The sequence below is a fragment of the Tetrao urogallus genome (genome assembly GCF_951394365.1).
Source record: "Tetrao urogallus genome assembly, chromosome: 22".
In the NCBI taxonomy this organism is placed as follows: domain Eukaryota; kingdom Metazoa; phylum Chordata; class Aves; order Galliformes; family Phasianidae; genus Tetrao; species Tetrao urogallus.
Genome location: NC_136835.1, coordinates 2,365,631 through 2,392,696, shown reverse-complemented (window position 1 = coordinate 2,392,696; position 27,066 = coordinate 2,365,631). Strand labels below are relative to the sequence as shown.

Below are 27,066 nucleotides of genomic sequence, written 5' to 3'. Positions count from 1 at the left end.
GGTGCCGGTGAGGCGCAGCGCTCTCCAGCAGCTCAAAGGGTCCCATGCTGGAGCTTCCCCAGCATCTTCTTCACCTCACTCTCCACCCGTAGGAACTTGGCTTTCCTCCAGGGGTTGACCGTCTGCCTCCGGCTGCTTTCCAGGTCCTGCAGGATGATGGTCAGGTGCTGCCGAACCCTTTCGCGGTCCCAGAAAGGCAGATTCTTGTGCACCACGTTCAGGATGCTGGACCAGTAATCGGAGACGTCAGTGCCTGCCGTGAGGAAGACCAGTGCCCTGACGCCGTCCCGGTCCATGCGCAGGCTGTCGAGTGCCTTCTTGCCGTCCTCACTGATGTCATTGAAATATAAACTATGGGGTAAAAGGAGATGCTGAGGGCTGGGAGGAGGGATGTGGGGCTTTCTGCTGCAGGGAGGGATGCTGGCTCACAGCGTCCCCTGCGAGAGTGAAGGAAAGGGATGGGTCGAACTCACTGCACTTTGTCCAGCGTCGCGTGCTTTTTGGCCACCTCCACCACACGCAGGGCAGCCGTGTCCGTCAGGGAGTTGTAGCCCAGGTTGAGCTCCTGGAGCTGCTGGTTCTCAGCCAGGTGCTGGGCGATCAGCTCCACACCACGGTCTCCCAGCGCAGTGTGCAGCAGGGACAGGTGGGTCAGTGAGCGGTTGCCTGCCAGCGCCTCGGCCAGGTACTGCGCCCCCTGCTCGCCTATGGGGTTGTTCCCCAGCCTGTTCCCCAGGGATGTGAGCTCAGGGGGCTGCCTGCAGCGTGCAGCGGGGTTTGGGGTGAGGATGGGGCAGTACTCACCGCAGGTTGCTCACTGCACACTTGTCGTGCAGGAGCAGGTCGCGGATCTCCTTGCAGTCATCAGGGCCCAGGCTGTTGAGCTGCAGACTGGTGCAGAGCAAAGGAAAGGGATGGTGGCAGGACAGAAGCATCAGTCGTGGGGCCGTTCACCCCATCCATCCCACCACCGTCCTACCCAGGTTCCCCATACAAGGTCACCCAAGGCTCCCTCTCCACAAGCAAGCTCACAGCAGCCACCCCAGTGGACGGGTAGCATCAGCCAGCAGAGCCAGCACCAGCAAAAGTGAGGGAGAGGAGGGGGATCCGGGTGCCGCCGGGGGGGCTGAGGGTCTCAGGAGGGAGCAGGACCCCACTGAGCCCTCCAGAGCATCCGCAGGAAGGAAGCACCGCACAGCCCAGCCGCAAAGCTGCGTCCATCTCTGCCGAGCACGGCTCGCCACCCCCTGGGCAATGAGCAGACTGCAGGTCTACAAATCGGACCAAGACAATCTGGGCTGCGTATCTCCTGCCCCGAGCGACCCACGAAGCGATGCTATGCGGCTCCGGGTGCTGAGCAAGGGCAGGGAGCCGCATTCCAGCCTGCTGTGCCAGGCGCAGACCGCTGCCCTACGGAGGGGGCGGTGGGACTACAAGTCCCAGCGTGCAGTGCCTGAGCAGAGCTGCTGGTGGAGCACCGCATGTCGCATGTCGGAAGCTGTAGTCCCGCCCCGTAATACGCTCTGAATGTAAACAAAGGCATGGCCTGCCTTCAACGTGGCTCCTTGCATGGGCACAGCGCCCGGGGGCAGCAGCAGGCAGTACTCACTGGAGAAACTTGCACCGCAGCAGGACGGGGAAAAGAGTCCTCAAGCTGCCGGTGTCAAGGTTGCAGGAGGTCAGATTCAGCTCCTCCACCTCGTGGCTCGTGCTGCCCATGACAGAAGCCAGAACGGAGCACTTGAGAGGAGTCATCTTGACGGAGGAGAGGTTGACGGTCCGGAGGGAGCGGATGGCCTCAGCTGTGAAGGGTTCATTCTGGAACTCGTGCAGGAAGAAGAGGTAGTCCATGAGCTCGGAGGGGGGCAGCCCTTTGCGGCTGTTCCTGATGACAGTCTTCTTCATGGCCTTGGCGATCTCAAAGGCCGCCAGGTTCTTGATGGAGCAGCCCAGCTGCTCCAGGATGGCGCGGTTCCGGCGGGACAGGATCCCACCCATGAAGATGGGGAAGAGCTCAAAGACTTCATCGTCGGCGGCCTCATCAGGGTGCCGCATGGGACCCTCCACACCCAAGATGCTGGAATTGATTTGATCCAAGACGTCGTCATTGTAGTAATCCTCCTCTTTGAACAGCTCCTCTGCCATGGTGCGGGCGATGGTGTCCCGGCCCTTCCCGCTCAGCCGCGAGAAGAAGCGAGGGAACATTTTGAGCAGGTTGAAGAGCACCGGCAGGAAGCGCAGGGGAAGAACTTTGGAGATGATGCTCAGCACCACAGCGGCATCTTCGCTCACCTTCCCGATGATCTCCGACACCTCCTTGCCCACTTTCTGCACCAGGGTCTTCTTCTCGCCCAGCACCACGTACAGGGCCGCCAGGTACTCCTGCATTGCAGGGATGGTGAAGACGAAGGTGTGCTCCTTGCCTGGCTGCACGCACGGCGTGAGGAAGAAGCGGAAGACATCACTGCGGAAGACCTCCAGCTGGTTGAGCTCGCTTTCGGTCTTCATCTCCACCTCAAAGCACTGCCGCAGGTCCTCCTCTGTGAAGCTGGTTTTGCGGGACATCACCCCTTCGTGGGCCAGCTTGCCCACAGTCTTGGCCACGTATTTCATCATGGAGATTTTGGTGGGGTCAGTGCTATCCAGCACCTCCCCGCTGAAGTTGAGCCGCAGGAAGCTGGTGTAGATGCCACTCAGGGTCTGGCTGGGAGGCACCGTCCTGGTGAAGTAGAGGAAGTGCAGCGTGGTGCACACCAGCCAGCAGTAAGAGGGCAGGAAGCAGGCGGCGGCGATTTGGTTTTGGCGCTCCAGGTTCCTCGACAGCATCTCCACCAAGTTCTCCTGCTCGCCAGAGCGGCCGGCCACGTCGTTCTCTCCATCACAGCCAGGCTGGCTGAGGCGCAGTTGGAAGTACAGCTTCTGCAGGTTGGTGTCTGAGAAGCCACAGATCTCTGCGTAGCGGCCCACGTACTTGCCAGGGATCCGGTGCACCGCAGATGGGCGCGTCGTGACGATGATGCTGGCCTGGAAGCAGAGGGCTGGGTGAGTTTGGAGGTGCCTTTGATCTAACTTCAGCAGGATCCCAATCCTACAACTTGTATCCAGGAGCACCCAGCAGCTGGAGTCTGAGAAGCTGCTGTCCAAAGGTTTAAACCTGGCCCAAAGGGGACAGAGGAGCTTTCCACATCCCTTTCTAGATATAAGCTGAGCCTGGAAGGCAACAAGCCCACAGACTGATTCTCAGGTACTACCTTCTTTGCCTTACCAGGCCTCCCGAATATTCCCCAGCAACAAACCAGCATGGAGAGTCCCGCCAGGGGTACAAGCTACAAGTTGACTAGCAGCCAAGCTGGGCTACAAGAACTAGCACAAGGCTTTAATCTGCAATACCCCAGCAGCCACTGACCTCTGGCAGGAGGTATTTCCGCAGCAGGTTTACCACGATAGCAGAGGGAGGCAGAGGCTCATTGGCATCACAGCACAGCTCGGTGCCAGCCAGTCTGAAATCCAAGTTGAGGCGCTCCAGCCCATTGAGGATGAAAAGCACCTTGAGGTTGGAAGAGCCCAGGAGCGGCACCACGTCCCGGAGGTGCTGGTACTTCTTGGTGATGAGGCGTCTCAGAGAGATGGGGACGTGACTGTAGGACAGGTCCTCACAGGAGAAGGGAATGACCAGCTCAAAGCGGGGTAGGAGACCGTGGCACCAGTCCACCACCATCTTTTTGATGAGGGTGCTCTTCCCTGTGCCCACGGTGCCGTACAGCACCACGTTCTTCACCTGCCGCCCGCAGGCATCCATGTCAAAGAGATTCTGGAGGCTGATGACCTGCCTGCAGGGCTGCTGGAGCTGGTGCTGGATGGTCAGGTCAGGTGAGGGCTTCAGGATCTGCTCCAGGGAGCTCTCCCGGATCACTGGGTCCACGTGGACGGCATCTAGTGAGAACGAAGGGCCAAACTGCCTCTCTTCGTTGGGCTGGTTGCTGAACCACGCAGACAGGCTCTTCTGGTGTTTCTTAATAGCATCTGGGAGGAAAAAGGTGTTTAGCAATACAATGTCTTCTTGCTGCCAGGAGTTTGGGAAACTCTTGGGAAAGCACAGGCAGGAGGCAGAACCCTGCACTGCCCTGGGCAGCAGCTGTGCAGGACACTCCATCCTCCTCAGCACAAGGTGGCAAGCTTACCAGATGAGGCCACGTTCCTGAGATGGTCCAGGCCATGGTGGGAGGAGCTGCGCTGGGCTCGGTTCTCCTGAGACCTTCCCTTGTACCGAACACAGCTCCTGCTAGAGGAAAGAAAGCATCGGGAGGTGAGCAGGGGCCAGCAGCCCGGAGGGCAGGGTGGGACACCACAAGGCAGTGCCAGGTAAGGGCTGAATTCAGAGTGGCAGGGAGTTGGCTCTGTGTGGTTTGCTAGTGCAGGCAAAGCAGCATCTCTGCCTACAGAGCCCCAGTGGTCCCGAGGCAGCAGCTCAGCCACCCGCATCCCACCGTACCTGGGGACGGAGATGCCACCCATGTGGAGGATCTTCCTGTGGAAGCAACTGCCTGCAGCACCTGTGGGGATGAAGCATTCCTGCACTGATCATGGCTCAGCACCCCGCAGAGGTGACATACAGACTGTAGAGCTGGGGATGGACTTCCAGCAGGGACACCTCAACCCCAGGAACAGGGTGGGTTTGGGATCACAGCTCACCTGGCATCGAAGCAGCACAGAGGTACACACACCGTGCTGCCCTGTGCCCGGGCTGGGACCCACACAGCCGTGTCCAGCTGCCCCAGGGCAGCCAGCCGTGGTACTGCATGGCCCAGGACATCTTCTGCCTGAAAGAGAGGGGACAGCTGAGAAGGAGCAGGGCGCTGAGGATGTCCTCACCTGTAGGGTGAGCCTACCTGCCCCCAAAAATCCACAGAACTCACTGGGGGCACAAGGGGCAGAGGAACGTTACCTCCTGGTGCACAGCCAAAAGTCATCAGCCTGGATTCAGCTATTAGCACCGCATCCCGGAGAGAAAAAGCGCTGCAGAGGAAGGAGCTCGACTTTTTAAAAGCTTTATAGCGAAACAGCTCCAAGCCCAGCTCCCCCCCCCCGTCCTCCTGCAGCTGCGTACGAGGGGCTGAGCAGCTCGGGAGGATCCCGAGGGCGGCCGGAGGACGCGCTGCCCTCCCAACCTCCCACCGCAGGACGGGGCCGAACCGCCGCCGACTCATGCGCTGCACGCCCGGCTTGAAGGGAAACTGAGGCACGGGAGGGGGGAGGAGGGGGTGAGAAAACTGCAGGAAACGCGCAGGAAACGATGAGCCAAGCAGAGGCCGAGCTAGGCTCGCACCGCGCTGCTTTCTGCCATCCTCGCCTTACCCGGCTCCCAGCCCTCCCTCTGCTCCGCCACCACCTTCCGCCGCCTTCCCCGGGGTTCCGGTTGGGGCAGCGCGGCCCGGTTTCGCTTCCCTGAGTCGGGAAGGGCTCCGAGGCGGCGGTGACTTCCTGCAGCACCGGCACGGCACGGCACGGCACGGCACGGCACGGCACGACGGCCGGGAGCAGCGCCGCACCCGTGCGTCCAGCCACGTATCCACGGGCCCGAGGGCAGAGCTGCTTTTGTAACAGCGGGAGGTGGTGCCGAAAGCTGGGCTGCTGCCTGGGGAGAGCAGCCCGTGCTCACAGCGTCGCGCATCCCTCTGCATCCCGGCACCCAGCAGTACGCAGCCATCCCAGCATCCCGACACACGCGGACCCCGCGCCCACTCGGGAGGAAGCGAAGGGTGCGCTATAAATATAAGTTTTATTGATGTGTGAAATCCACCAAGTACAGCTGGCAGCTCGGAAACGCCGGTACGAGTTGCGACCCCTCCACCTGTACGGCAACCCTCCGGCCACCGTGAGTGCTGCTCACAAGCCAGGAACCCCCCCTCCCCACACACAGCGCACTCACCTGCAGACAGCACTGCTCCCCAAACAGCCCAGGTCCCTCCCCCAGGCCTGGCCACACCTCTGCAGGGCAGCGATGCATCCCCATTGCAAGGCAGCAGGTCCCACTGCTGGCAAAGCCCTCGCAAGCAGAGCCGCAGCCCCGTGAGCAATCTCCGTCGTGCTCTGAGCTGCCATCTGCATGTTATTTTGGTAACGGCTCACCCCGACTCCACATGCACACCCCAGCACAGCACAACCACACACAGCACATGGCGGCAGGGAGGCAGCAGGAGACCCCCAGCAGGACAGGATGGATGGTGTCCACACACAGCGAGAATGAAACACTGCTTTATTGCCTGCTTGGGGTGGGTGAGACCCTGCAGGCAGATCTTTACCCCCTGTGCTGCCCTGCTGTCCCTTCCAAAAACCCCTGCACACAGGGCGAGGATGCTTTTGCTTCACTTGTGAATGTGACAAAGGTGACCCAGACATGCGTGGAGGGGAGAGGCCGAGTCCCTGTGTGGCCGGCAGCATGCTGGGGTTCACAGCACACCTATGCCAGCAGCACCCACCCCAGCTGAGCCTTTGGGCCTGAATCGGTTCAAGATGGGCTGAGGTTCAGCTGCTGCCCTCAGAGATCTGCAAGCCACAGCTCAAACCTCATCCTAATGCACTCAAAGTGCATTGCATGGGAAGGGAGGGGGCAGGAAGGGAGAGGAGGTGGAGGGGAAGAAGCCTGCTCTCCTCCGTCACACTCCTCGTGATTATCCAGACGCGTTCCCTGGAGGGGTGCCTGCAGCCAGAAGCACCCAGAGTTCCACTCCCCCGCTCCAATAAAGTGCATCCTCACTGCACACATCCTGGACAGGGCAAAAATCGGCGCGGATCTCCCTTGACTTCACGCTGCAATCCAAAAGCAGCAGAAGTGGGGCACTGAAGTAGCCCAACAGCCCCACAGACTGATGAGATGGAGATGGGGGGCAGCCAGCAGCTCTGCCATTCCCTGGTGGCACAGCAGATGTGGGGCCTGCTCCCCGTGTCTCCCTGGCTGGAGGTGGCAGCAGTGTTCCCATCCCCTGCCCAGCGCAGCACAGGGATAGTGAAGGTGGATCTGGGAGCAGAGGGGAATTTTGTCAGTAAGTCAGCCGAGATCCCCTGGGGAAACCCCAATGCTCAGCACTGGAAGAGCATCAGGGCACGTCCTGCTTCCAGAGCCTTTATGCACGAGCTCTTCACATCCATGCAGGGGAAACCCAGCCCCGCTGCAGCAGTACCTCCATCTCTGCCCTCCAGCCAGCCCCTGCAGTGCAGAGCAAACCAGGAGAAGTGAAGAAGAGTTCAGAGGACATTGCTGCAACCTGTCCTTCTCTCTGCAGTCCAATCCCCTGCCGGGTCCATGCTCACCAGCAGGCAGTGGGCTCCGGTAGCACCCATGCAGCCCCATGACAGCAGTGCCAGCATGCTGTCCCCACCAGCTCCACTCCTTTGAAAAGCCAACAAGGTGCTAAAATGCCCTGAGGGGTGCAGAGCTTTGGAGGAACCACCAAAAGATGCTTTCTCCTGGTACCAGACCCAGCATCAGGGCGGCTCAATGCAAACCAACTGCTGCCAGATCTCACCTGCCTTCCAGCTCCGGCACCACTGGGACCCACTTGTCCATGCTCTTACCCACCAGTCCTGCTGCAGTGGGTGGGTGCCCACAGCCTTCATCTCCTCCCTGCAGGCAGCACACGGCTGTTGCTGAGGGAGGGTCATTCCCATCCTGCGTGGTTGTGCTGGGGAAAGGGAACAAGAGGCCAGCAGAGCTCCACTGACAGCACAGTGCTCCACGCTGGGTTTGATGGGACGGTCGCTTCTCTTCGTATCGATCGCTTTTATCCTCTTGGCTCAGATCCCAAAGACTGAACGTGACACCCCCTGAGGTCTGAGAGCACTGTCCCACTCCCACAGACACTGCTGTGTCCCCAGGTAGCAGAGGCCAGCCCTGAGGATGGCACTGAGCAGCAGCACAGGAGAGCCCCGAGTCCTCTGCCCGCTGCTCCCATTCCTCTCCTTGCGGACTGAAAACAGCGGGGTTTCAAAATTAAATTCAAAATTAAAAAGGAGGAAAAAGAAATAAAAAGAAGAAGAAGGAAAAAAAAAAAAAAAGAAATAAAGTGAGGATTGAAGCAGAAAGGAAAAGGGGAGGCAGCAATCTGTGGCTGCAGCAGCAGGAAACGCAGAAGCCTTGTGCGACTTGGTGGCTTGGGGCTCTTCTCTGTGCGATGGCTCTGTGTGTGTCCCCACGTGGCTCGGACCCCCGGCGCCTCTCCTTCTCCTGCCTGGAGCTCCCCACAGCCTCACTCTGCCTCCTTGGGACCATCCCTGCTATCCTCCATAGGCAGGCAGGTTGAGTGAAGGGATGCAGCTCCGTGGGGGTGAGGCAGAACCGGGGGACGCGTGGTGGGGCTGTACAAAACGTTTGCCATGAAGAGTGCGTGGAAAGGTTAAAACAGTTCCGAGATGTCTCAAAACCCTTCTCGACTGAGCCAGGCCTGGCTGGCACCTACCAACATGGTCCATGGCTGCCATGCAGCAGCTCAGGCCCGGGGGGCAGCTCTGGGGTCCCGTGGCCCCTTTATCTCTCCGACTTGACCTTGTACCTGAGCACCAGGTACGCCAGGAGCCGCAGGATGACGAAGAAGATGCCCAGGATGAGGAAGTCCAGGTAGAGCTTGGCCTCCTCCACGTCCAGTTCCTGCAGGATCTTGATGGGTTTTTGGAAAGGGCAGAAGTCCTCGAGGCACTCCAGGTCCTCGCGCTCCATGGCGTAGATGGTGAGGATGACGCCTTCAAAACCATACCTATGGCAAAGCAGAGTCACTGCGTGCCCCACACGGCCCCACTCCCACCCCACCGACAGAGTGCGCGGTCCCACCTGACGTAGGAGACATAGGAGCTCCACTGCAGGTAGGTGGGAATGGTCTTGAAGCTGACAAAGAAGCCCGAGAAGAGCAGGACGGGGATGGCGGTGACGGGTCCCACAAAGGTGGCTACCTATGGAGCAGAGGTCATTGGGTGCCACATCCCCCTTTGTGCCCCATGGCACTCCCCGTATGTGGTTCTTTGGGACACCCACGTCCACACCACGGGCAAAGCCTGACCTGCAGGGAGGTGGAAGCAGCTCCAATGAGAAGCCCGAGGGATTGGGCCACCAAAGCAGTGGCGGTGGCCAGGGCAGAGAAGAGGAGGAAGCGCGTGGCCTCGGGCGGCTGGCCTGTCATCCAGTACACGATGCTGCAGTAGGCAATGGGGCAGATCACCTGGGGAGGGGGGGGAGCAGAGTTACACACTGGACCCGTGGCTGCTCTGGTCCCATAGACCCTCCCCAGGGGTGGAGAGTTCGAGGAACCCATCCAGGGCATTGGAAACTGGCCGTGCCAAGGGGCTGACGCTCACCTGGAAGGGCACATCTGCCATGGTCTTGGCCAGGTAATAGGCTTTCAGGCTGTACCAATAGTTCAGGTGCTCTCGCAGGAATACAGACATCTCCTGGGGGACTGTGGGGAAGCAAGGAAGGAGTCAGCAGTGCCCCAGGCCAATGCACCCTGCAGCCTCCTGCCCACGGGTGGGAGCTTCACCAGGGACAGAAACTGAGAAGGGAACCTTCACATGGACAAGTCAGCTCAGCCAGGGGGGTTTTGCTCAGGCTTCTTGAGGAAGTGAAAGGGAGATCTGAAGCAGCTGAAAACGCAGCTGTGCAGACAGTTTCTCAGCAAAATAAGTAAATAGATAAATTCCAGTGCACTGCTTAGAGCCATTCGGTGAACAATGGCAATAACTGAACCAGACAGTAAACAAATGGCAACCGGGGGGATTTACTCCACGCGATGCAAACACTTCCACCCTTCTCTTTGTATCCTTTCCGTCTCTATCCTACTGCCCCACTTTGGACCAACTCAGCTGTCTCCACCATACAGCACCCATTGGAGCCCTCCCACAGACACAACCCCCCCTGCACACCCAGGGGTGGGAGCAATGGGGCAAGGAGCTCCTTACAGGTGAGGATGGTGGGCATCAGTGCAGCAAACATGAGGAAGAGCATGGAGAAGAAGAGGAAGCCAGTGTTGTTGAAGACTTTGCCGGCGTCGTTGCCGATGTGCAGGTAGAGCAGCCCGATGAGCACCCCGATGCAGATGTGGGACATGAAGCGCAGGTGGGTCAGCACCTATGGGTGGGCAGAGGGGATCATGAGGCAGGACCACGTCCCTTGAGAATCCCGGAGAAGGGTGAGCCCCACTCAGCTCTGCTTGCCCCCAGCAAATGGCTCCCATCCCTTTAGCGTTGGCTCAGCCCTCACCGTGTCCCTCAGGATGCAGATAAAGGTTCTCTTGAAGAGGATGCAGAACTGGGTGGAGGTACTGGTGGCGAATGTGTGGCTCTCGATGTGGTCCACGTCCTGCAAAGGGATGTTTGAAGTCAGAGATGCAGGTGAGGGACAGGGATCACCTCCCACGTGGTGTCCCCTCTTAGGCTCTCACTGTCACACAGTGCGCCGGGCACGATGAGTCCGCCTTGTTGGGGCTGCTCTTCTTCTCTGCCATGGTGCACATGCCGTTCTGCACAGCACGGAACAGGACAGGGTTGAGGTCCCCATACTCTCCTGAGGCCACCTCGATAACTGCGGAGCACAAGAGCAGCACTGAGCCAGCCCTCACCATCACACAGCTCAGGTCACCCAGATTCCCCAAGGTCAGGGGGTGGGAGCCCAGTGTAGCCCTCACCCCACAGTGCCACACACCCACAGCACAGCACCCAATGGGGGGACATGAGTTTGGACCTCGCCACGTGGGTTTGGACCTCGCCACCCTCCGTCCCCAACACTGCTGAGCTGAGGAGGGGCCACTCACTGAAGTCAGCGGGGTTGTGGTACGTGGGGCAATGGAGCCCAAGGCCCTTCAGGTAAGGGATGAGGTTGGTCACGACGCCTTTGAAGATGCACTGGCCCTGGCTAAGGATGTAGAGCTGTAAGAGAAATCAGCGATAGGGCAGGTGCAGAGCAGCCAGGGCGCCACTGCTTGCTCCAGATCCCGTCGTCAGGGCTGTGAACCACATGAGCCCAGGCCAGCTGCCTGCACCAGCCCTTCCCACGGCCTCTCTGCATGGTCAGAATGACCTGCCCCCCAGAGAGCCCTGTGCTCCAGCCCAAACCTTGTCAAACATCTCGAAGAGCTTGGCGCTGGGCTGGTGGATGGTGCAGATGATGGTGCGGCCGCCCTGAGCCAGGGAACGCATCAGGGAGACGACCTGGAAGCAGGAGGCACTGTCCAGACCACTGCAGGATGGGGCAGAGGAGAAAGAGATGGCAAAGAGAGAAGGAGAGAGTTGAGAAAGGGAGAAGAAAATCTCCAAGACACCTCCACCACCACGTGGGCACCCTGCGTGACGGAGGAGAACATCCCTTTGCAGCCCCAGCCCTGTTGTCCTCCAGTCCCTTCGGTGTCCCACAGCCCCTCTTGGATCCAAAGGGCTCTGGTCCCCCCGGTGTCCCCCAGTGGTGGGGAGCTCCTGCAGTCTCACCTGGTGGGCTCATCGAAGAACATGACTGGAGGATTGTTCACCAGCTCCAAGGCGATGGCCAGGCGCTTGCGCTGCCCACCCGACAGCGAGATGGTGCGGGTGTAGGAGCACTCCAGCAGCCCCAGGGCTGTCAGGATCTCATTGACCTGAGGGATGGAGCCTCGTTCACCACGAGCTCCCATGGACCCTCACCTTTTCCCCCCCCTCACCTGCTCCCATGTCCCCATCACTGAGGGTCCATAGTTCCTTCCCTTCTTCACTGTTTCCACCTGAGAACAAGACAAGGGGCCCTGAACTCACATTCCTCTTCACTTACCAGCTCTTTCTTCACCTCCTGCTTCTCGCTCAGCTTCAGGTTAGCAGAGACCTGCAGGGAGAAGATGAACAGGGAGATCAAAGCATCATAAAGTGGCTTGGGTCGAAAGGGAACTCAAGGATCATCAAGCTCCAACCTCCCTGCTGCATGCAGGGCCACCAACCTTCATATCTATCTAGACCAGGCTGCCCAGGGCCCCATCCAACCTGGGCTTGAACACCTCCAATAGGAACATCATACTAGGTACCACGCTCATCCCCAGCTTTGTGATACAAGAGCAAGAGCAGGACTTCATCCCCACATCCCACAGCTCTTGGGAAGCTCCCACTTGAGGATGCAGCCACCCCAGGAAACCCTGCAGCCCCGCTCACCATCATGGCCTCCAGCACGGTGAGGTGTGGCAGCAGCATGTCATCCTGCATGATGTAACAGGACATCTTGCGAAAGGTGCGCAGGTCCCTCGGCCGCCCGTTCACCAGGATCTGACCCTTCATACCCGTCTCCCTACAGGACAGAGAGGATTGAACACAGCCCCCAGCCCCGCTCCCCCAGCTCCTCCTCCAGCCCCACCTGTAGCCAGCCAGGATGTTCATCAGCGTGGATTTGCCGGCACCCGATGGCCCCATGATGCCAATGAGCTCTCGCTGGCAGAACTTCCCTGACAGGCATTTGAGGAGGGTCTTGTAGCCTGGAGGGAGAGAGCAGAATGGTGGGATTGCAATGGGACCCCGGCACCTGGGGGGCTGTGGGACCACCATGTGCTGCGCCAAGGGACCACCTCTACCAGCATCATCATGGCCGTCACCCCCAAGTACAACCTTTGTCCCTGCTTCCCCATTAGCTCATCCATTTCCAATGCAGACAAGATCAGAAAACCCCTGGGACACAGCATAAGGAAGGCCACCAGGCTGTGGCACTGCCCTGGTCCCCAGGCAGCAACGAGCAGGGTGCCATGGGGCAGAAGATGCCTGGCTGCTGCCTTCATTGGTATTCATGCCATGACACTCGGCAGCAGCCACTGCTAATCAGACCTGGAATTATCTCTGCTTTAAAGGCAGCTGATTAGCATTTTCTGGCAGCAGGAACGCAATGTGTCGGGAGCACGGAACAGGCACAGCCTCAGGCTGTCAGAAACTGCCCTGAAACACAGCCCTGCCTGGGGAGCTGTGGTTTGCAGGGTACCACAGACCAGGTCTGAGCATCTCCCTGCTAGAAATATATCCCCTTGCCCCACGGCATCAGCTGGCATCGGGTGAGGACAACGCATCCATCCCATACCCACAAACTGGGGCGAGCCTAAGGATCAGGGCAGCGAAAGAAGCAGGAGGAGATAGGAGGGGATACGAGGGGAAGGGGTCCAGCACCCTGATCTTCCTGTGCCCCAGCAGCACCCGTTGGGATCAGGCACCCCCAGGAGAAGGGCCCTGGGGGTTGGGAGGTGCGAGCAGGATGCTGTGTGACGGCAGCAGGGTGAGCGCGGCGCACAGCCCGGCAGCGCATGCTGCTCACGTCGGTGCCACTGCAGCTTGCGCAGCGGTTACTCGCGTTCATTGACTGCCAGTAACCTCCTGCTTCAGCAACGCGCGGCAGCACGGCCGGATCCTGCACAAAGGCACCTGGAGCTCCACACCAGCTCCTGTGTGCAGTCCAGGGGAGAAGAGCGTTCCTGCTGTGCAACCCCACAGTCCCAGCTCCAGCTGCCCCAAGTCTGTCCCCACCACAGTGCATGCAAACACTCCTTAGTGCCAGCCTCCATCTTTTGCTTCCCAGCATCTAAGGAGGCAGAGCTCAACCTGGGGGCTTTGGGTTGGTCCTGCTGTCCGTCGGTGCCTCAGCTTCCCCAGCTGCAGAGCTTAGCTGGGAGCAGCAGGGACCCCACACCCTCAACCAGCTCATCCCAGGACCCTGCTCATTCCCCCCCCCCTCCTCACAGGGCCATCCTGATTAGCATCCCATTAACCAACAGGGCTAATTAAAGCTGACTACCACCCATCAGCTGCCATCTGCCTCCCCTCCCTAAGCTGTCGGCCGCAGTCGCAAACAGGGAGCTGCCAAAGAGGAAACCCCCTGCAAGCCCAGCACCCCCCTGCACACCAGGGCACCCCTTGGGGCCTCCTACTGCCGGCACAGCAGCACTAAGAAAACCCATCCATCTTGTCAGCCCCAAGCCAAGCAACAGCCCTGCCTGCCCCAAACGACCTCTGGGATGGGATCTGCTTTTGGGGATCACAGGGCTGGGTGGCCACAGGGGACAGCAGGGTGAGCAGCTCCGGAATTTCCCACTACTGTGCACTCAGACAAAATCCTGCAGAGCTGAGAGACGGCTGCCTGCATCAGCAAAGAGGGATGGACCCAGGGCAGGGGGTGTGGGAGAGATGAGAGGAGACTGGAGGGGAGATGTGGCAGCCTCGGGGGTCCCCAGTCCTACAGGCATCTCCTACCTCTCTTCCTCCACCAGGAGCCCTCGCGCACAGAGTAGGACAGGTCAATGAACTCGATGTTGACAGCCGAGCGTTTCGGGAGGTGGGAAAACCTCTGGGCCTCTGTGATGTGGTTCTCCACCTTTTTCAAGTGGGTGGTGAGGAGCGGGGCGTCCGGGGGGCCGGCGTGGCAAACCGTGTCCTCCAGAGCGATGGAGACGCACGCAGGATCCATGCTTTTCTCTGCCATCGTGCTGCTCTGTAGGGAATACGCAGGGATGGACCCACTCGATCTTTGGCACGAGGGCTCTGCAGAGCTGGGGGAACGCTGAGCCAGGCGGGGTGGGAAACACGCTGCACCCCAAAGCCTCTGCAACATCCCAGATGAGGTTGGGGCTAGGGGTCCCTCATTGTGCTGAGGACAGGAGGCTGAGCCGTGCCCTGCTGAGCTCAGCACCCCTCCTCCCCTGCAGGGCCGGGGTCCTAATGCCGTGCTAACCTACATTTTGCTGAGCCGCAGGCTGCAGGCAGCTCCTCGCCGCAGCTGCAATGCACACACACAATCCCCTGGAAGGGGAGGATGGCCTCGCGAGGAGCTGCGCCGAGATCTTCCCAGCCCTCTCCCCGATGCAGACAGATCTCTTTCAGGGCTGGAAAACAGCCAGCCTCGGCCCTGGGGGGAGAAAAGGGGCGAGCGAGGGCTGCGTGATCCCATCACCCCCACTCCCTCCGAACGCTTTAGGTTCCCCCTTCCTACAGACGCAGGGCACAGGGCCAGCAAGACGGGGGGCTGCGGGAGCCACAGACCGCCCTCGGGCTCACCTTGACTCCTTGAGCCGATCCCCATCCCACCCCACCCCACCGACGAGGGCATCTCCTCCGGAGCCGCTCCTCCTCCATCCCCTCTCCCTCCATCCGCCGGACCCCAACCCCTCGGACCCTCCCCACGCTCACCTGTACGAGCTCGGGCTCCGCTCCCCGCCGCCTCCGCCGCTCCGCGCACTGCCGCAGCGCCGCCGCCGCCGCTCCCTCCACCCCCCTGCGGACAAAGGGGCGATGCCCGCGGCGGGGCCGAGCGCCCGCAGCCCCCGGTGCGCACCGATGGACCGCAGGGGAGGAGAACGGGCGGCGGCCGCTGCTCAGTGCCGCTCCCCGGGCTTAGCGCTGCCCCCGCGGGTCCCCAGCCGGGATGCGCTCCCCATCCCTCTGGAGGGCTGGGCTGGGCAGGGCCGGGCGGCGAGGTGGGAGGACCGGTTCCGCGCAGTTATCCGCTCCCGTATTGGTGCCCCGGACTCGTCTGTGCCCCGGACCCGTCTGTGCCCCCCACCGCCGGCGCTGTCTCGGCTGCCGCCGTGTGTCGGGACGGTGGGAATTGGCTGCCCGGGCGGCGCTGCCAGGCGGCGAAAAACCCTCTTAAAGGAACCGGCTTTATTTCCTTTCCCCGCTCTGCTCTGCGTGTCATGCAGAAGGCCCCGAGCATCTCCCGGCTGCAAAGCTTGGGATTTGCAGCCCCCGTTCTTCCGTCCCCACCGCTGCACCTCTGACACAGCAGAGAGCCCACGGCCCCTCACCCCACAGCCCACTCCCAGGGCTCACCTAGCCCTGCACTGAGCTACCTTTGCATTGCATTGCATTGCACCCAACAGCCTCCACCACAGGGCACAAGCAGGATGCAATGATGGCAGAGCACTGCTCAGAAAGGTCACAGCAAGCATCAAGGGCCAGAGGGCACAGCTGCCCACCCCAGGGTCCTGGTGGGAGGGTGCCAACCCCCCAGCTTGCCCCCAGCACCCACTCCCCTGCACGCTGTCACCGTGCTGCACCTGGCTCCCTCCTCGCTGTCGCTCACACCTCTCACCCACCACAGCACTTAAACATGAAAGCCGTATGGAAATGAGCGACACTAACAACAGTATTAATTAAAATACCCATCTGGTGAGCTAAGGAAATCTTTCCTCTCTCACAGCCGGATCGGGGCTTGGACAGAGCTGAGGGCAGGGATCCAGCCCTTTAGGAATGGGATTCAGGCAGAGGGGGCAACATCAGAGTCAGCCCCACACCGAAGCCTGCAGTCAGTTCCTCATGGAGCAGGAGAGGTGCTGGGCTCATGCCAAAGCCATTTCAGCATGCTGCCTCCTGACCCAGGGCGCTCACAGCTGGAGCTGAGAGAGCAGCTGCCCTCTCTGTGTGGGGCTGTGGGGATGGAGCAGGCAGCAGAACCTCCATGCATAACTGCAAATCTGTGTCATTGCCTGTAAACAATTTTTTTTAATTACCCACAGTGGTGGTGGTGGTGCTGGGCCTGTTTCCCCTGCTGATCCCATTACACATGCTCCTGCCCCTCTTCCTCCCCAGGGAATAACAATTTTGGTTCTTCCATTGCTGCTTCAGAGGGATCCAGGGTGGCCCTGCAGAGCAGGTGGCACCCAGAGACCATCACAACAGTGGGACACGAGGGCACATGGGACAGAATGAAGGGCTCAGGGCTGGGATCCCAGGGAACCCAGGACCAAGGAGGGGTCTTGTGTCCTTACCTGCTCTGGCTGCAAGGCATCAGCTACCCAGAGATGTCCCTGGGGAGGATGGGGGGGGGGGCTGCAGAGCAAATCACACACTGCAGGAAGGAGCAGCCCCAGCCTGCAGGCACCATGCACAGCAGCCCCCACACCCTGCCTGCACAGATGAAGCAGCAGGACAGCCCTGCTGACTGCACACAAGGGCAGGAAATAACTAGCAGAGAGAAATGGCAGCCTGCAGGACAGGCAAAGTGCTGCCTGCCTGCTAGAAGAGGATGCGAGCCTTCTCCAGGGAGCAGCCAGCAGGAGACGCGGAGGTCTCCAAGTCCTCAATGCAGCTGCCCTGCTCCTGCTGCCCACAGCATTCCCTGCACGCCATGTGATGGGGCCAGGCAGAAAGGCAGCAAGTCCCAAAACTCTTCTCCCAGATGACAGCTTCAGGATGGATGGAAATTATGGAAAGGAAGAGCCCAGCACCGGAAATGCATGGCCAGCAGACCTCAGTACAGAAGGCTCAGCTCTGCCGGGAGAATCTGTAAGGAGAGCAGAGATGCTGAGCTGCTCAGCAGCCCCCAGCTTGCAGCCACCCCTTCCCTAAGGGCAGCATCAGCCCCTCACCAGAGGTGGGCGCCGCTACTGGGTCTCCCCGCAGGGCACGTGGCAGTCGCACTCGCAGACGTCGCAGCGCAGGAACCAGCGCAGCCAGCCCAAGCGTTTGGTGCTGCAGGAGGAGATCTTGATGCAGCCGTGGCGCAGGGAGGCTCCCAGGTGCTTCTGGGTGCTGCAGGACGACGAGCAGCTCCCGCTGATGTCCCGCTCGCTGATCTCGATCCGGCCTCGCAGGCAGATCCCTGCAAGAGCAGGTCTGGAGCACGCCCCCAGTGTAGCCACCAGCCCCTTTTTCCCCACGGTGGGCTGCTGGGACAGCAACAGCCATCCCACCCCACGGTACTCACGGAGGCAGGTGGGCTTGGGCGTCCAGCGGCCGTCAGACTGGCAGGCGCTGGCCGGGTCCCCCAGCAGCATGAAGCCGGGCCGGCAGCTGTAGCGCACCACGGAGCCCACCCACCAGTCATTGCCATGCACCACTGAGTTGAAGTCCGCCTCGGGCCTCCCGCAGTTCACTGGGGATGGGGAGGTTCCCGTGGGCAGGCGGCTCGATGGGACACGCGTGGAGGGGAATGGGAACCAAACCTGCCCCGTGCACTCCCAGAGCCCCTGAGGTGGCCGTACCTCGGCAGAAGGATTTGTAGCCCAGCCAGCAGCAGCTGCCGTTCCCACACTGGCTCCTCTTCAGCTCCTTATGCTTCCCCTTGCAGCCCCCCATGCAGATGGGTGCAGTGCCGGACCAGTAGGTATCCAGGTCTCCTGGTGCCATGGGAGCAAGGCTTGGGGCTGAGGACCACTCGTTCCAGCAGCTCCTCAGCCCTGAGCCCTGCTGTAGGTGGTGCCCAAAGGCTCAGCCACAAGCCCTGCTGCAGCGAGGAGCACATCCACATCCCCCAGCTCCGGCTTCTCCAGCACCAAGCTCCGGCACGGGGCCTTACTCCTTGCTGTGTCAGCAGCCCTAGGGCACCCCGTAAGCAACCCTTCTCCCAAACACCCTGTTACCTTCTGGGTGCTCAGAAGAGACCAGCGTGGCCAGCATGGTGAGGAAGAGGAGACCCAGCCCCATAGCGCAAGCACTGCTCTCCTCCCCTCACCCCCAATCACTGCCAAGGAGAAAGTGAACTTGGTTTCCATACACAGCAGGACATGCTGTAGGGCCCAGGAGAGGGAGGAGACTCCTCTTGATGCCAATCCTCTCCCCATGAGATAATCCCTGGCAGATTACCCTCTCTGGACCCAGTGTTTAAAGGGACAACTCTTCCCAGCCACCACTCCGCTCCCAACACCAAACACTTGGGTAGCACAGGAATGCTGCAGCTTTAGAGCAGCAGCTTTGGCAGCAGAGCTCGTGTGTTGGAAAGGGAGCCAAGATGGAAGTGCTGCGAATGCAAACTTGGCACGAGTTCCTTCTCTCCAAGGTATCTGCAGCCCAGCTCAGCCAAGCAACAGTGAGCAGGCGCCGAGCAGGGAAGGCTGGGCAAGGCCAGGGCACACTGCATGCTGGTAGCCCAGGGATGCTCTCATAAAAGAAAGCAGCATCTTCTGACAGTGCATGCCATCAGAGCTGCTGAGGCAACAGCTGCCTCCTGTCCTGCCTCAGTCTAAGCACAGGTGGCCTGGCTCCATATGCATTTCACCAATCCAAGGAAGGCATCTTGCTTACAAACCTGTGTGTAGCCCCAGAAGGCTTTCTTACTCAGTCTGAGGCAGGAGACTCTCCCCACTTCAACTCTGCTCCTCATCTCAACCAGGGCACAGGCCCGAGGGGCTGCTCTCATCACTGCTGGCCAAGGGCACTAACACGGATCACACCCACAGTGCTTGTAATTAGAAAGTGAGCAGATGGCCAAGGCTTCAGCATAAAGTGATTTTCTCCATTAACCTGGAATTCCAGCAGCTTTTGCCAAACTGCTCGAGGAAGAGAAGGGAAAAGTCAACCAGGTTGCCTTCCTGCCTCCATCAGGGCACATCACCTCCACACGCAGCTTCGTGAGGATCCAAGGGTCACTCCAGCTTCGCACTGCCCATATCATGTACAAAAGAGGAAGCTGGCTCAGCTCATTAGATCAGGCTACTCTTTAGATTCAGAAGAAATAAACAAACGAACAAACCACAATCACTGCAGGCAGCTGACACTGACAGCCAGAAGGAGGCAGCAAAAAATCAAATCCATGCCAGGACAGCAACCAGCCTAAGCTAAACCTGGCCTTCCAGTGACACCGCTGGGGACATGGAACTGCACGCCCCAAGCAGGAAGCAGCTGCACCAAGCAGCAGCACACAGCATGTGCCAATAGATCCTGGCAGCTCTGCAGTGCTCGCCCCATGCTGCAGGCCCTAGGCAACTTGGCCCCACCATGGCACCACAGCATCCCTCGGCTGGCAGGAGTGTGGCTGAAACAGACACCAGATGCTGGCTGGCCTGGCAGTCTGACCTTTATTTGGCTCTCCAAAGTACACTCTGCCCAACCAGGAGCCCAAACCCCAACGTGGGGAGCAAACTCAAGGAAAAACAAAAGCAGGAAGGCCCCAAGCCCCCCACGCTGCAAGGTCCAGTGCCTTCCTGCAGTCCTCTCCTCCCATTGAGATCAATGCAGTGAAATGGCAGTGCAAACGCCTCTGACAGCACTGGCTGATCATCAGGGAAGATGATGTTCAGGAAAGCACTGAAGGCAGAAGAGGAACATGCCATCCCACGGAGAACAAGTTATGGGGGAGGCAGAGGAGAAAGCTAGCCATCTGCATGCAGAAGACACACTGGACCCTTCCCCTCTACACATCTCCCAACCTCTCCCTGCACCACGTCCCACAGAAGCCCACGGTTTTCAGGTTAGCACCTCACACAATATGGATACCCAGCTCTTCAGCTGTCTTCTGCAGACGGTCCATGACATTCTCCTCCAGCTCCATAGCCAGCCCGCTGGCTGCTGCTGCCCGCTCCTCTGACAGCGTGCTGGCCATGATGTAATACACAGTCTCACTCTCCCCGTGCTCGTTGGTCCGGTTCACCACACGGATGATGGGGTTGGCTGGGGTGCTGGGCTCCTGCTCTGAGGACTGCACTGCTCCTGAGAAGGTACTGGGCTGTGCTTGCTCAGAGCTGGCTGCAGGATGCAGCAGGGCCGCGTGTGGCTCGGACACGTTGCTCTCCACAGAGGGAACCTCTGTTGGAGCCTCCAGAATGATGCCCTGCAGGTTGCCCTCACCTTCAGACAGCACCACACCGTCAGTGGAGCCATCCAGAGCCTCCTCCTGTTTCTCTCCATCCTTCAATAGCTGCTCCGTCAGCTCCACGCTCTCATAACGCACCAGCTGCAGCCTCATGTAGCCATCCTCGTGTTCCTTATACCTAAAAACAGGCCCAAAGAAAAGGGCAACAACCTGAAGCAGCAGCCAAGGAAAAGGCACTGTATTCTGGGCTCCAAAGCCCAGCACTACAAACCCAACACCAGACATGGAAAGTAAAACCCTGAAAAGCACACCCATGGAGCAGCGTCTGAGAATCCAGCCAAGCCTTTATCACCTTTCAACTCCATCTCCTTTCCCCATTCTGTTTCACTAGGAGCATTTGAGATTCACCCTCTCCCCCTCCCTGCTTTTAGGTTCTGGAAACTCTTTGGGAATTTCCTAGAGATGATGCAGAAAAACATCTGTCAGGAGACAGATCTGCAGCAGCTCTTTCTAAGCAGTACACCTGGACCCAGCCCCTGCCAAACTCTGAGGTGCATCACGAGATGCAGCTGCGAAGGCACCGCTGCCTGATCTCTGACCCACTGCTGGAGCTGTTGTGCTCCGTGGCTGTGTCAGATCCCAACAAATGGTTGTTTCCAGGTGCTTCCCAGCCACTGGGAGATGAGCCTTGAGCACACTGCAGGCAAACACCAGGGCCCAAGCACTGCCATGTTTCTACTGGCTCCAGCAAGAAGCAGGATGTGGTTCCAGCTGCTACAACAGAGGGTGTGAGGAGCTAAGGATGAGCAGTACCTGAAGCGAGGATGCCCTGAAGGCCATTTGAACTGGTGCTTCTTCCTGAGGTGGACAGTAAGGTTGTTTCCACGTGTGAAGCTCTTGTCACAGACATGGCACTTATAGCGGGGCTCTGAATCACCCTGAAAGGCAGAGAGGGATATGAACACCTTGCAGACTGATCAGAAGGGCTGGCACCCATGTAACAGAAGAAAGAACTGGGTTCTCCGAGACTAACACAAGCTGTCATTGCAGCAAGAAGAAAGGAATGCAATCCGAGCTCACATTCCTACAGCCTTGGTCAGCCTGGGGCTCTTCGTGCAACTTCATTTTTTTTTTCCTCATGCTTCTGCAGACCATGCTGCATTTAGAGCTTCTCAGCCTCGCCAGAAGAGATTACACACACACAGTCACCCTCTGCTGCCTTCCTACCTCGTGGACTTTCCGGTAGTGCAGTTTGATGGAGCAGAGGGAACGTGCAGTGAAGCTGCAAGCCTCAAACTCGCAGCGGTAGGCAGGCTCTTTGCTGTGTGTATCCAGATGTTTCCTCAAGTCAATGAGATTCTTGCACCTAAGAGGAAAGAGGTGAACAAAGCTGAATGCTGTGCACCACACACGTGCTTCTCTGCCAACAGCAAGGGAAGACAGAAAGCCCCGTTCCTCACCTGTAGTCACAGTAGTCACATTTGAATGGCCGTTCCTCACTGTGCCGAAAACGGATGTGATTGCGCAGGGAGGAGGGCAGTGGGCAGGTCATGTCACACAGAGGGCACTTATAATGGTTCACTGTGGGAAACAGTTGGGAGAAAACATCACCACAGAGCGGGGGGAACGCAGACTTGAGAGCTTCAGCTGGGACAGTGGGCCTTTACTCACCGTGGTTCCTCATGTGGTCACGAAGCAGCCTCTCTGTAGCGAACCTCTTGGAACAGTGAGAACACTGAAACCTCTGCTCTGCAGTAATGGCAGCAGGGAGAGAGGGGAGGGAGAAGTGAGAAAGGGACCAAAGCAGAGAGCAGAACATAAAGAGCAACAAATGAGAAAAAGGATGCAGTTACAGTGGAGCTAGGAACCCTCCCCTCCAGTCAGGGGTAGAAGACACTAACTACAAAGCCAAAAGACACAAACAAGCAGAAAGAAAACCCAGCAGCACTTGCAAGGACCGCTCTGCTTTCTGCCTGCACACCCTCTTTTTCCTGCCAGCCTAGAATCTAGGGAGCAGCAACCGTGCACATCCCCTGCCCCCAGGAGCTTACGGTCCAGCGCGGTCTGACGGCGGATGTGGTCAAAGAACTTGGTGTTGTTGGCAAACATCCCACCACAGGTAGGGCAGGCCACCACCTTCTCCTGCGTGTGGCTGCGCAGGTGCTCCCGCAGCTTGCAGCGCCCTTTGAAGGTGCAGTCACAGTCTGAACAGGAAGAACAGAATGCCATTAAGATCCTCTGCTCAAGGGCTCGATAGGCCGAGCATCTACAGCCTGACTGTGTGGCAGGCTGCCCACACAGAACCATGCAACATTTGTTGCAGATGCCCTGCGTTGCACCCGATACCTTTCCAGCCACAGAGGACCACGTGGTTCTCCTTCCCAGCAGCCTTGTACTCCGAACAGAAGCTGTGATCCTCCACGTGCCGATAGAACCACTCAGGATTATCAAATGATCTCTGTTGGGGAGGAGGAACAGACAGAACAGAGCCAAGAGATCAGCATGCGCCAGAGCACAGCGGGCAGAGCAAAAGCGGCTCCCCTTCCCTCAGCTCCCACCTTACAGACAACGCTCAGGAAAGCAGAACTAGGTCTCTGTTCTCACCTCACAGTATTCCCATAGGCACTGAAAGTTCTCCTGGATTTCAGGGACGATGTTGCGGCTCTGGAAGTCCAGCTGGCAGTGGCTCACCTCCGACTGGCCCTGCAGGGCCTGCAGTCCCCACTGCTTTAGCTTGGTGTGGTAGCAGTGGAAGTAGACGTGGCGGATGAGGTCGGCGGGGCTCTCCGGGGAACAGAAACCACACTCCTGCCACAGACACGTGTATTCCTCTGCAACACACACAGGAGACGAACAGCCCGTGAGGATCTGAGGCAAACATCGCAGATAAACCTACAAAGGCCTCCATGGGACCTGAGCCCCGCAGCAGGCAGAGCCGCTCTCCCGAGGGTAACCCCAGCCCCTCGCGGCAGATGCTCCTTACCGAGAGGATCCAGCTCGTCCCGCTGCTCGCCGGGCAGGTGCAGCCGCAGGTGCTGGGCCACATGCCCGCAGAACTCCTCCATGGCGGAGGCCACATAGCTGCACGCCTCCCACTCGCACTGCAGCACCAGGGCTTCCTTACCGCCGGCCTTCGCGGGCGGCATGGCCGGAGCCGCCGAGGCCTCTCCTCACCCTTCCGCTCGCGTTCGCACAGAGGCTGCCGGTGCCCGAGCACCGCAGCGAGGCCGCGGGCACAGCCGGGACAGACCGGAAGCGCCTCACTGGGGGACACCGGAAGTCAAAGGACAGCAGCCCGCTCAGCCAATAGCAGCCGTCTCCTCCGAGCCGCCGACCAATCAACACGCAGGAGAACCAAGCGCGTCCGCCTGCGCAGAGGAGGAGTACAAAGGTTCCGGGCACATTTCTGTCCCCCGGGAGCCGCAGCGGGATCGAGGGTGCCGTCCTTTCGAACAGCGGTGGGACTGGCGTGCGTTGGGGCTTGGCAACCTCCTGTCCTTGCAGACAGGCTCCATACATGGAGGACTGCGGGTTTTGACACAGGCTCCAGCTACTACAGTAGCAGAACGTGAGCTGTTGTACACAACTCCTCCCGTGTGCGATCAGAACACACACACCTGGGCTGGACACCAAACACAGCCCCAACCATCCACCAGTACTGTGGTTCCCACTGTGAGACAATGCAACATCCTCTCTGTAAGGACAAGATGGACTGAAACGGCGGTTGGAAACAAACAAACACCCATGGAGTGTTGCATCTGCTGCACCGAGCTTTTGTAGATAGGATAGAAGAACAGAACAGAACAGAGATAGGATTCCTAGGAAAGTTTGCTTTGGCACAGGGAGATAACATGCTAAAAGTAAATGGCTATAAAAGCTGCCATAAAACATGCCTTATCAACACATAATTGCTTCCCTAATTCCTACTGTATACATGGTACACATCCTAACTCACTGAATTACATAGAACAGTTGGATCTGATGCTTTGTCAAATGAAAACGGAACTCCAGGATTGAGTCTCACTTAACAGAAGGCAAGCTGAGTTTTTTTTATCTCTGTTCAATTCTTTTCTATAGGATCTGCTGTTGTTTTCCATGCGGGACAGAAAACACCTGGATTGGCCAGACTGTGCAAAGCTAATAGCCGGGACAGTGCAGGGATTTAATTTCTGTCTCCTATCCAAACCAAAGTACATAAATATCTGGCACAAGAGACCAAACTGGATGGACAGCCTGCCAGGAGGCAGGTGGCAAGCTAAGCCTGCTGCTGATCAAGCAGAGACAGCTCCCTGCTGTTGGGACCTCACATCTGCCTGCACCTCACCAAGCTGCCTGGAGCTTACTGCCCTTCTGGCACCTCTCAGCCAGATCTGAGGCACTGCAGATAGCACGGTGGCCAGGGACATTCCCTCCCAACAGACAGATCCCTCCCAGTGCAAGAGGTGATATCCATTTCTGTCTGTGTCCTGGCTTGTGCACAGATGCTGACTGGTCAGTATGCAGACCACACTCACCTCTATTCTGACTATTTTGATCATAAGCTTTTTGGGAGCAGTGTCTCCTGCAAAGTGTTTGCCTTGTGCCCAGACTTGATTGAAATCTCCCTCTGGTCAGCATCCAAATGCCAAATGCAAGGAGCAGTTGCCCCAAAACTGCAATCTCTGCAGCCAGCAGAAAACATTTGGGGTAACCACAAGCCAGCACTGAGATTCTGCATTACTGCTCATCCCTTCCTAGCTCTCCATGTATTTGTGCTCCTGGGGATACAGTGCCATATGAATTTCAGTGGTAAACGGAACCAAACAGCACATCCTGAAAATCAGTCAGGCAAAATGGTAAATCCCACTTTTAGACTTCAAACGTGTCAGCTGTGGAATGGCTGTTTGTGTTCTCCCTGGAGAACACAGCTGGGTGTTATCCAGGGGATTATCTTCAAAGTTCAGTTTTTCTCCGGAAGACCTCAACAAAAGCCCATCTGCACATTCCTCCCTGGTCCCGCAGGTGCAAGCTGCATGGCACAGCCCATCAGCCAGGATAAAGGAGACAAAAAAAGAAGCCCATAAGGGACTCAGAGCCATCTTTCATCTCCACAAAGCTTGCACCGGCCTGTTGCATATAACAGCAGCTACTTGCACTCACAGCTCCAGCTGTAAGGAACATGTACCTGCTCATCGAGCTTGTTGTATGGCACAGACCCAATCCCACAGGGCTGAGGGCCACAGCAGAAAGCTTGCTGCCCAGAACATCCCACAGCCTTCAGGTGAGGCTGCTGGAAGATTCAGCTCTGTTGCTGTTAGATGGGAGTTACGTGCCAAGGGGATTTCAGTGTCCAACCTTTGCAGAGTTTGGATGTGCTCCTCTCCAGCTTGTCAGTGTCCAAAACCATCAAACCTTTGAAAAAATGATATGCTAATGTTAAGCAGAAATGAAATCACAGGCTTTTCTCCCAAAACTCTGGGCAACCTTCATTCCATCCCTGCCACCACGTTCTGCACAGCCAGACATCTGTGGCCATCTGGGCTTGCAGTAGGGGAGTACTAAGGGCCAAGCCTCATTGGAAAGGTTTGGAGATGTCTGTCTGTGCCAGCTCTAAAGGGGCTCAGCTGTGCTAAGGAAGCAACAACCCCCACCTGCTGTGGGGCTGAACACTGAGCTGCTCAGGGGTGGTGGGCAGCACCAGGCTGAAGGGTGCTTTGATCCTCATGGATGCGGTGGTTCCCCTCTGTGGGAACCTGAAAAGGCAGAGGTCAGGACAGTAAGGTCACAGCAGAGCAGGAATGGCACAGGGGGGTTCAGGGGACACCCACAGATCCCTTGCAGTAATGCATGGGACGATGACCCTCCCCAGCAACTCCAGCAGAGAAAAAGAGCAAGGGAGGCATCTTGCAGCCAAGAGTGCATCCCCACCCTGAATGCATTGTGCTTTCCAGTTTGGGGTGCACGGAATAAAACAGAGGCTAAACCACGAGCTTTAAGTTAATAAACACACTGTGCTGACACTTCCATCTGCACACAACCTCCCCATTGCACAAGGCTTTCTCCAGGCAAGCAGAAACCTGAACTATGGGCAACAGAAGGCTCTGGGAGTTGTGATGCTCTTACCCCCATCCCCCAAGGGCGTTTGTGTCGGCTTTTTGCCTTTAGCAAAACAAAGGGACAAACCTCGGAGGGACTCTCAAGCGCTTTTCCTTTCATGCACATTGATTGCGACAAAACAGGCAGAAAAGCAGCACAGACCCAACCAAACAATGCAAGACCTGCCTTCAAACAGCACAGACAGGCAGGAGAACCCCTGAGCCGCAGACAGGCACTGGGACAAACTGCTCCCACAGCAGGCAGGCGTTCAGGAAGACTTCTTTGGCGAGCACTGGGAAGGAATGGCTGTGTTTGCATTCCCACCCTCCTCCCTGAGGACTATCAGCTTTACTCACTGCCTTTCTGGAGGCAGCTTTTCCGTTCAGCACTTCAACAAGCACAGTGGAAAGTCCAAGGAGCTATAAAACAGGCACTGCTTCCTCTATTGACCTCTGCTTTATACCCCAAAGCTCAGTAGTCCTGTGTATCTCATG

At 58.4% G+C, this 27,066-nt stretch overlaps 3 protein-coding genes across 3 annotated transcripts; all 3 read right to left on the bottom strand.

Annotated features, from left to right (window-relative positions):
- Window positions 1-32: 32 nt before the first annotated feature.
- On the bottom strand, window positions 33-7,567 carry NLRX1 (NLR family member X1; the record flags this gene model as incomplete). The annotated part of the gene is given in 15 exon segments (XM_079545867.1): window positions 33-351; window positions 474-725; window positions 805-891; window positions 1,610-3,024; window positions 3,407-4,023; window positions 4,182-4,282; window positions 4,493-4,553; window positions 4,693-4,820; window positions 5,356-5,523; window positions 5,525-5,573; window positions 5,576-5,675; window positions 5,678-5,689; window positions 5,692-5,805; window positions 5,807-5,882; window positions 7,527-7,567. Coding segments are annotated over 15 exon segments (3,540 nt in total).
- Window positions 7,568-8,524: 957 nt separating this feature from the next.
- ABCG4 (ATP binding cassette subfamily G member 4) lies at window positions 8,525-14,461 on the bottom strand (the record flags this gene model as incomplete). The annotated part of the gene is made up of 14 exons (XM_079545866.1): window positions 14,224-14,461; window positions 12,353-12,470; window positions 12,154-12,286; window positions 11,783-11,833; window positions 11,467-11,612; window positions 11,098-11,221; window positions 10,797-10,911; window positions 10,428-10,567; window positions 10,247-10,345; window positions 9,946-10,114; window positions 9,346-9,446; window positions 9,051-9,209; window positions 8,825-8,943; window positions 8,525-8,750 (listed from the first exon to the last, which is right to left on the bottom strand). The coding sequence occupies exons 1-14, from the start codon at window positions 14,450-14,452 to the stop codon at window positions 8,525-8,527; spliced, it is 1,929 nt and encodes a 642-aa protein (XP_079401992.1). The 5' UTR covers window positions 14,453-14,461.
- A 5,703-nt stretch (window positions 14,462-20,164) lies between these two features.
- On the bottom strand, window positions 20,165-23,643 carry HINFP (histone H4 transcription factor; the record flags this gene model as incomplete). The annotated part of the gene is made up of 9 exons (XM_079545739.1): window positions 20,165-20,675; window positions 21,311-21,435; window positions 21,725-21,863; window positions 21,958-22,078; window positions 22,169-22,246; window positions 22,549-22,701; window positions 22,844-22,955; window positions 23,102-23,328; window positions 23,481-23,643. 9 exons carry the CDS (start codon window positions 23,641-23,643, stop codon window positions 20,165-20,167), a joined length of 1,629 nt encoding a protein of 542 aa, XP_079401865.1.
- Window positions 23,644-27,066: the final 3,423 nt, after the last annotated feature.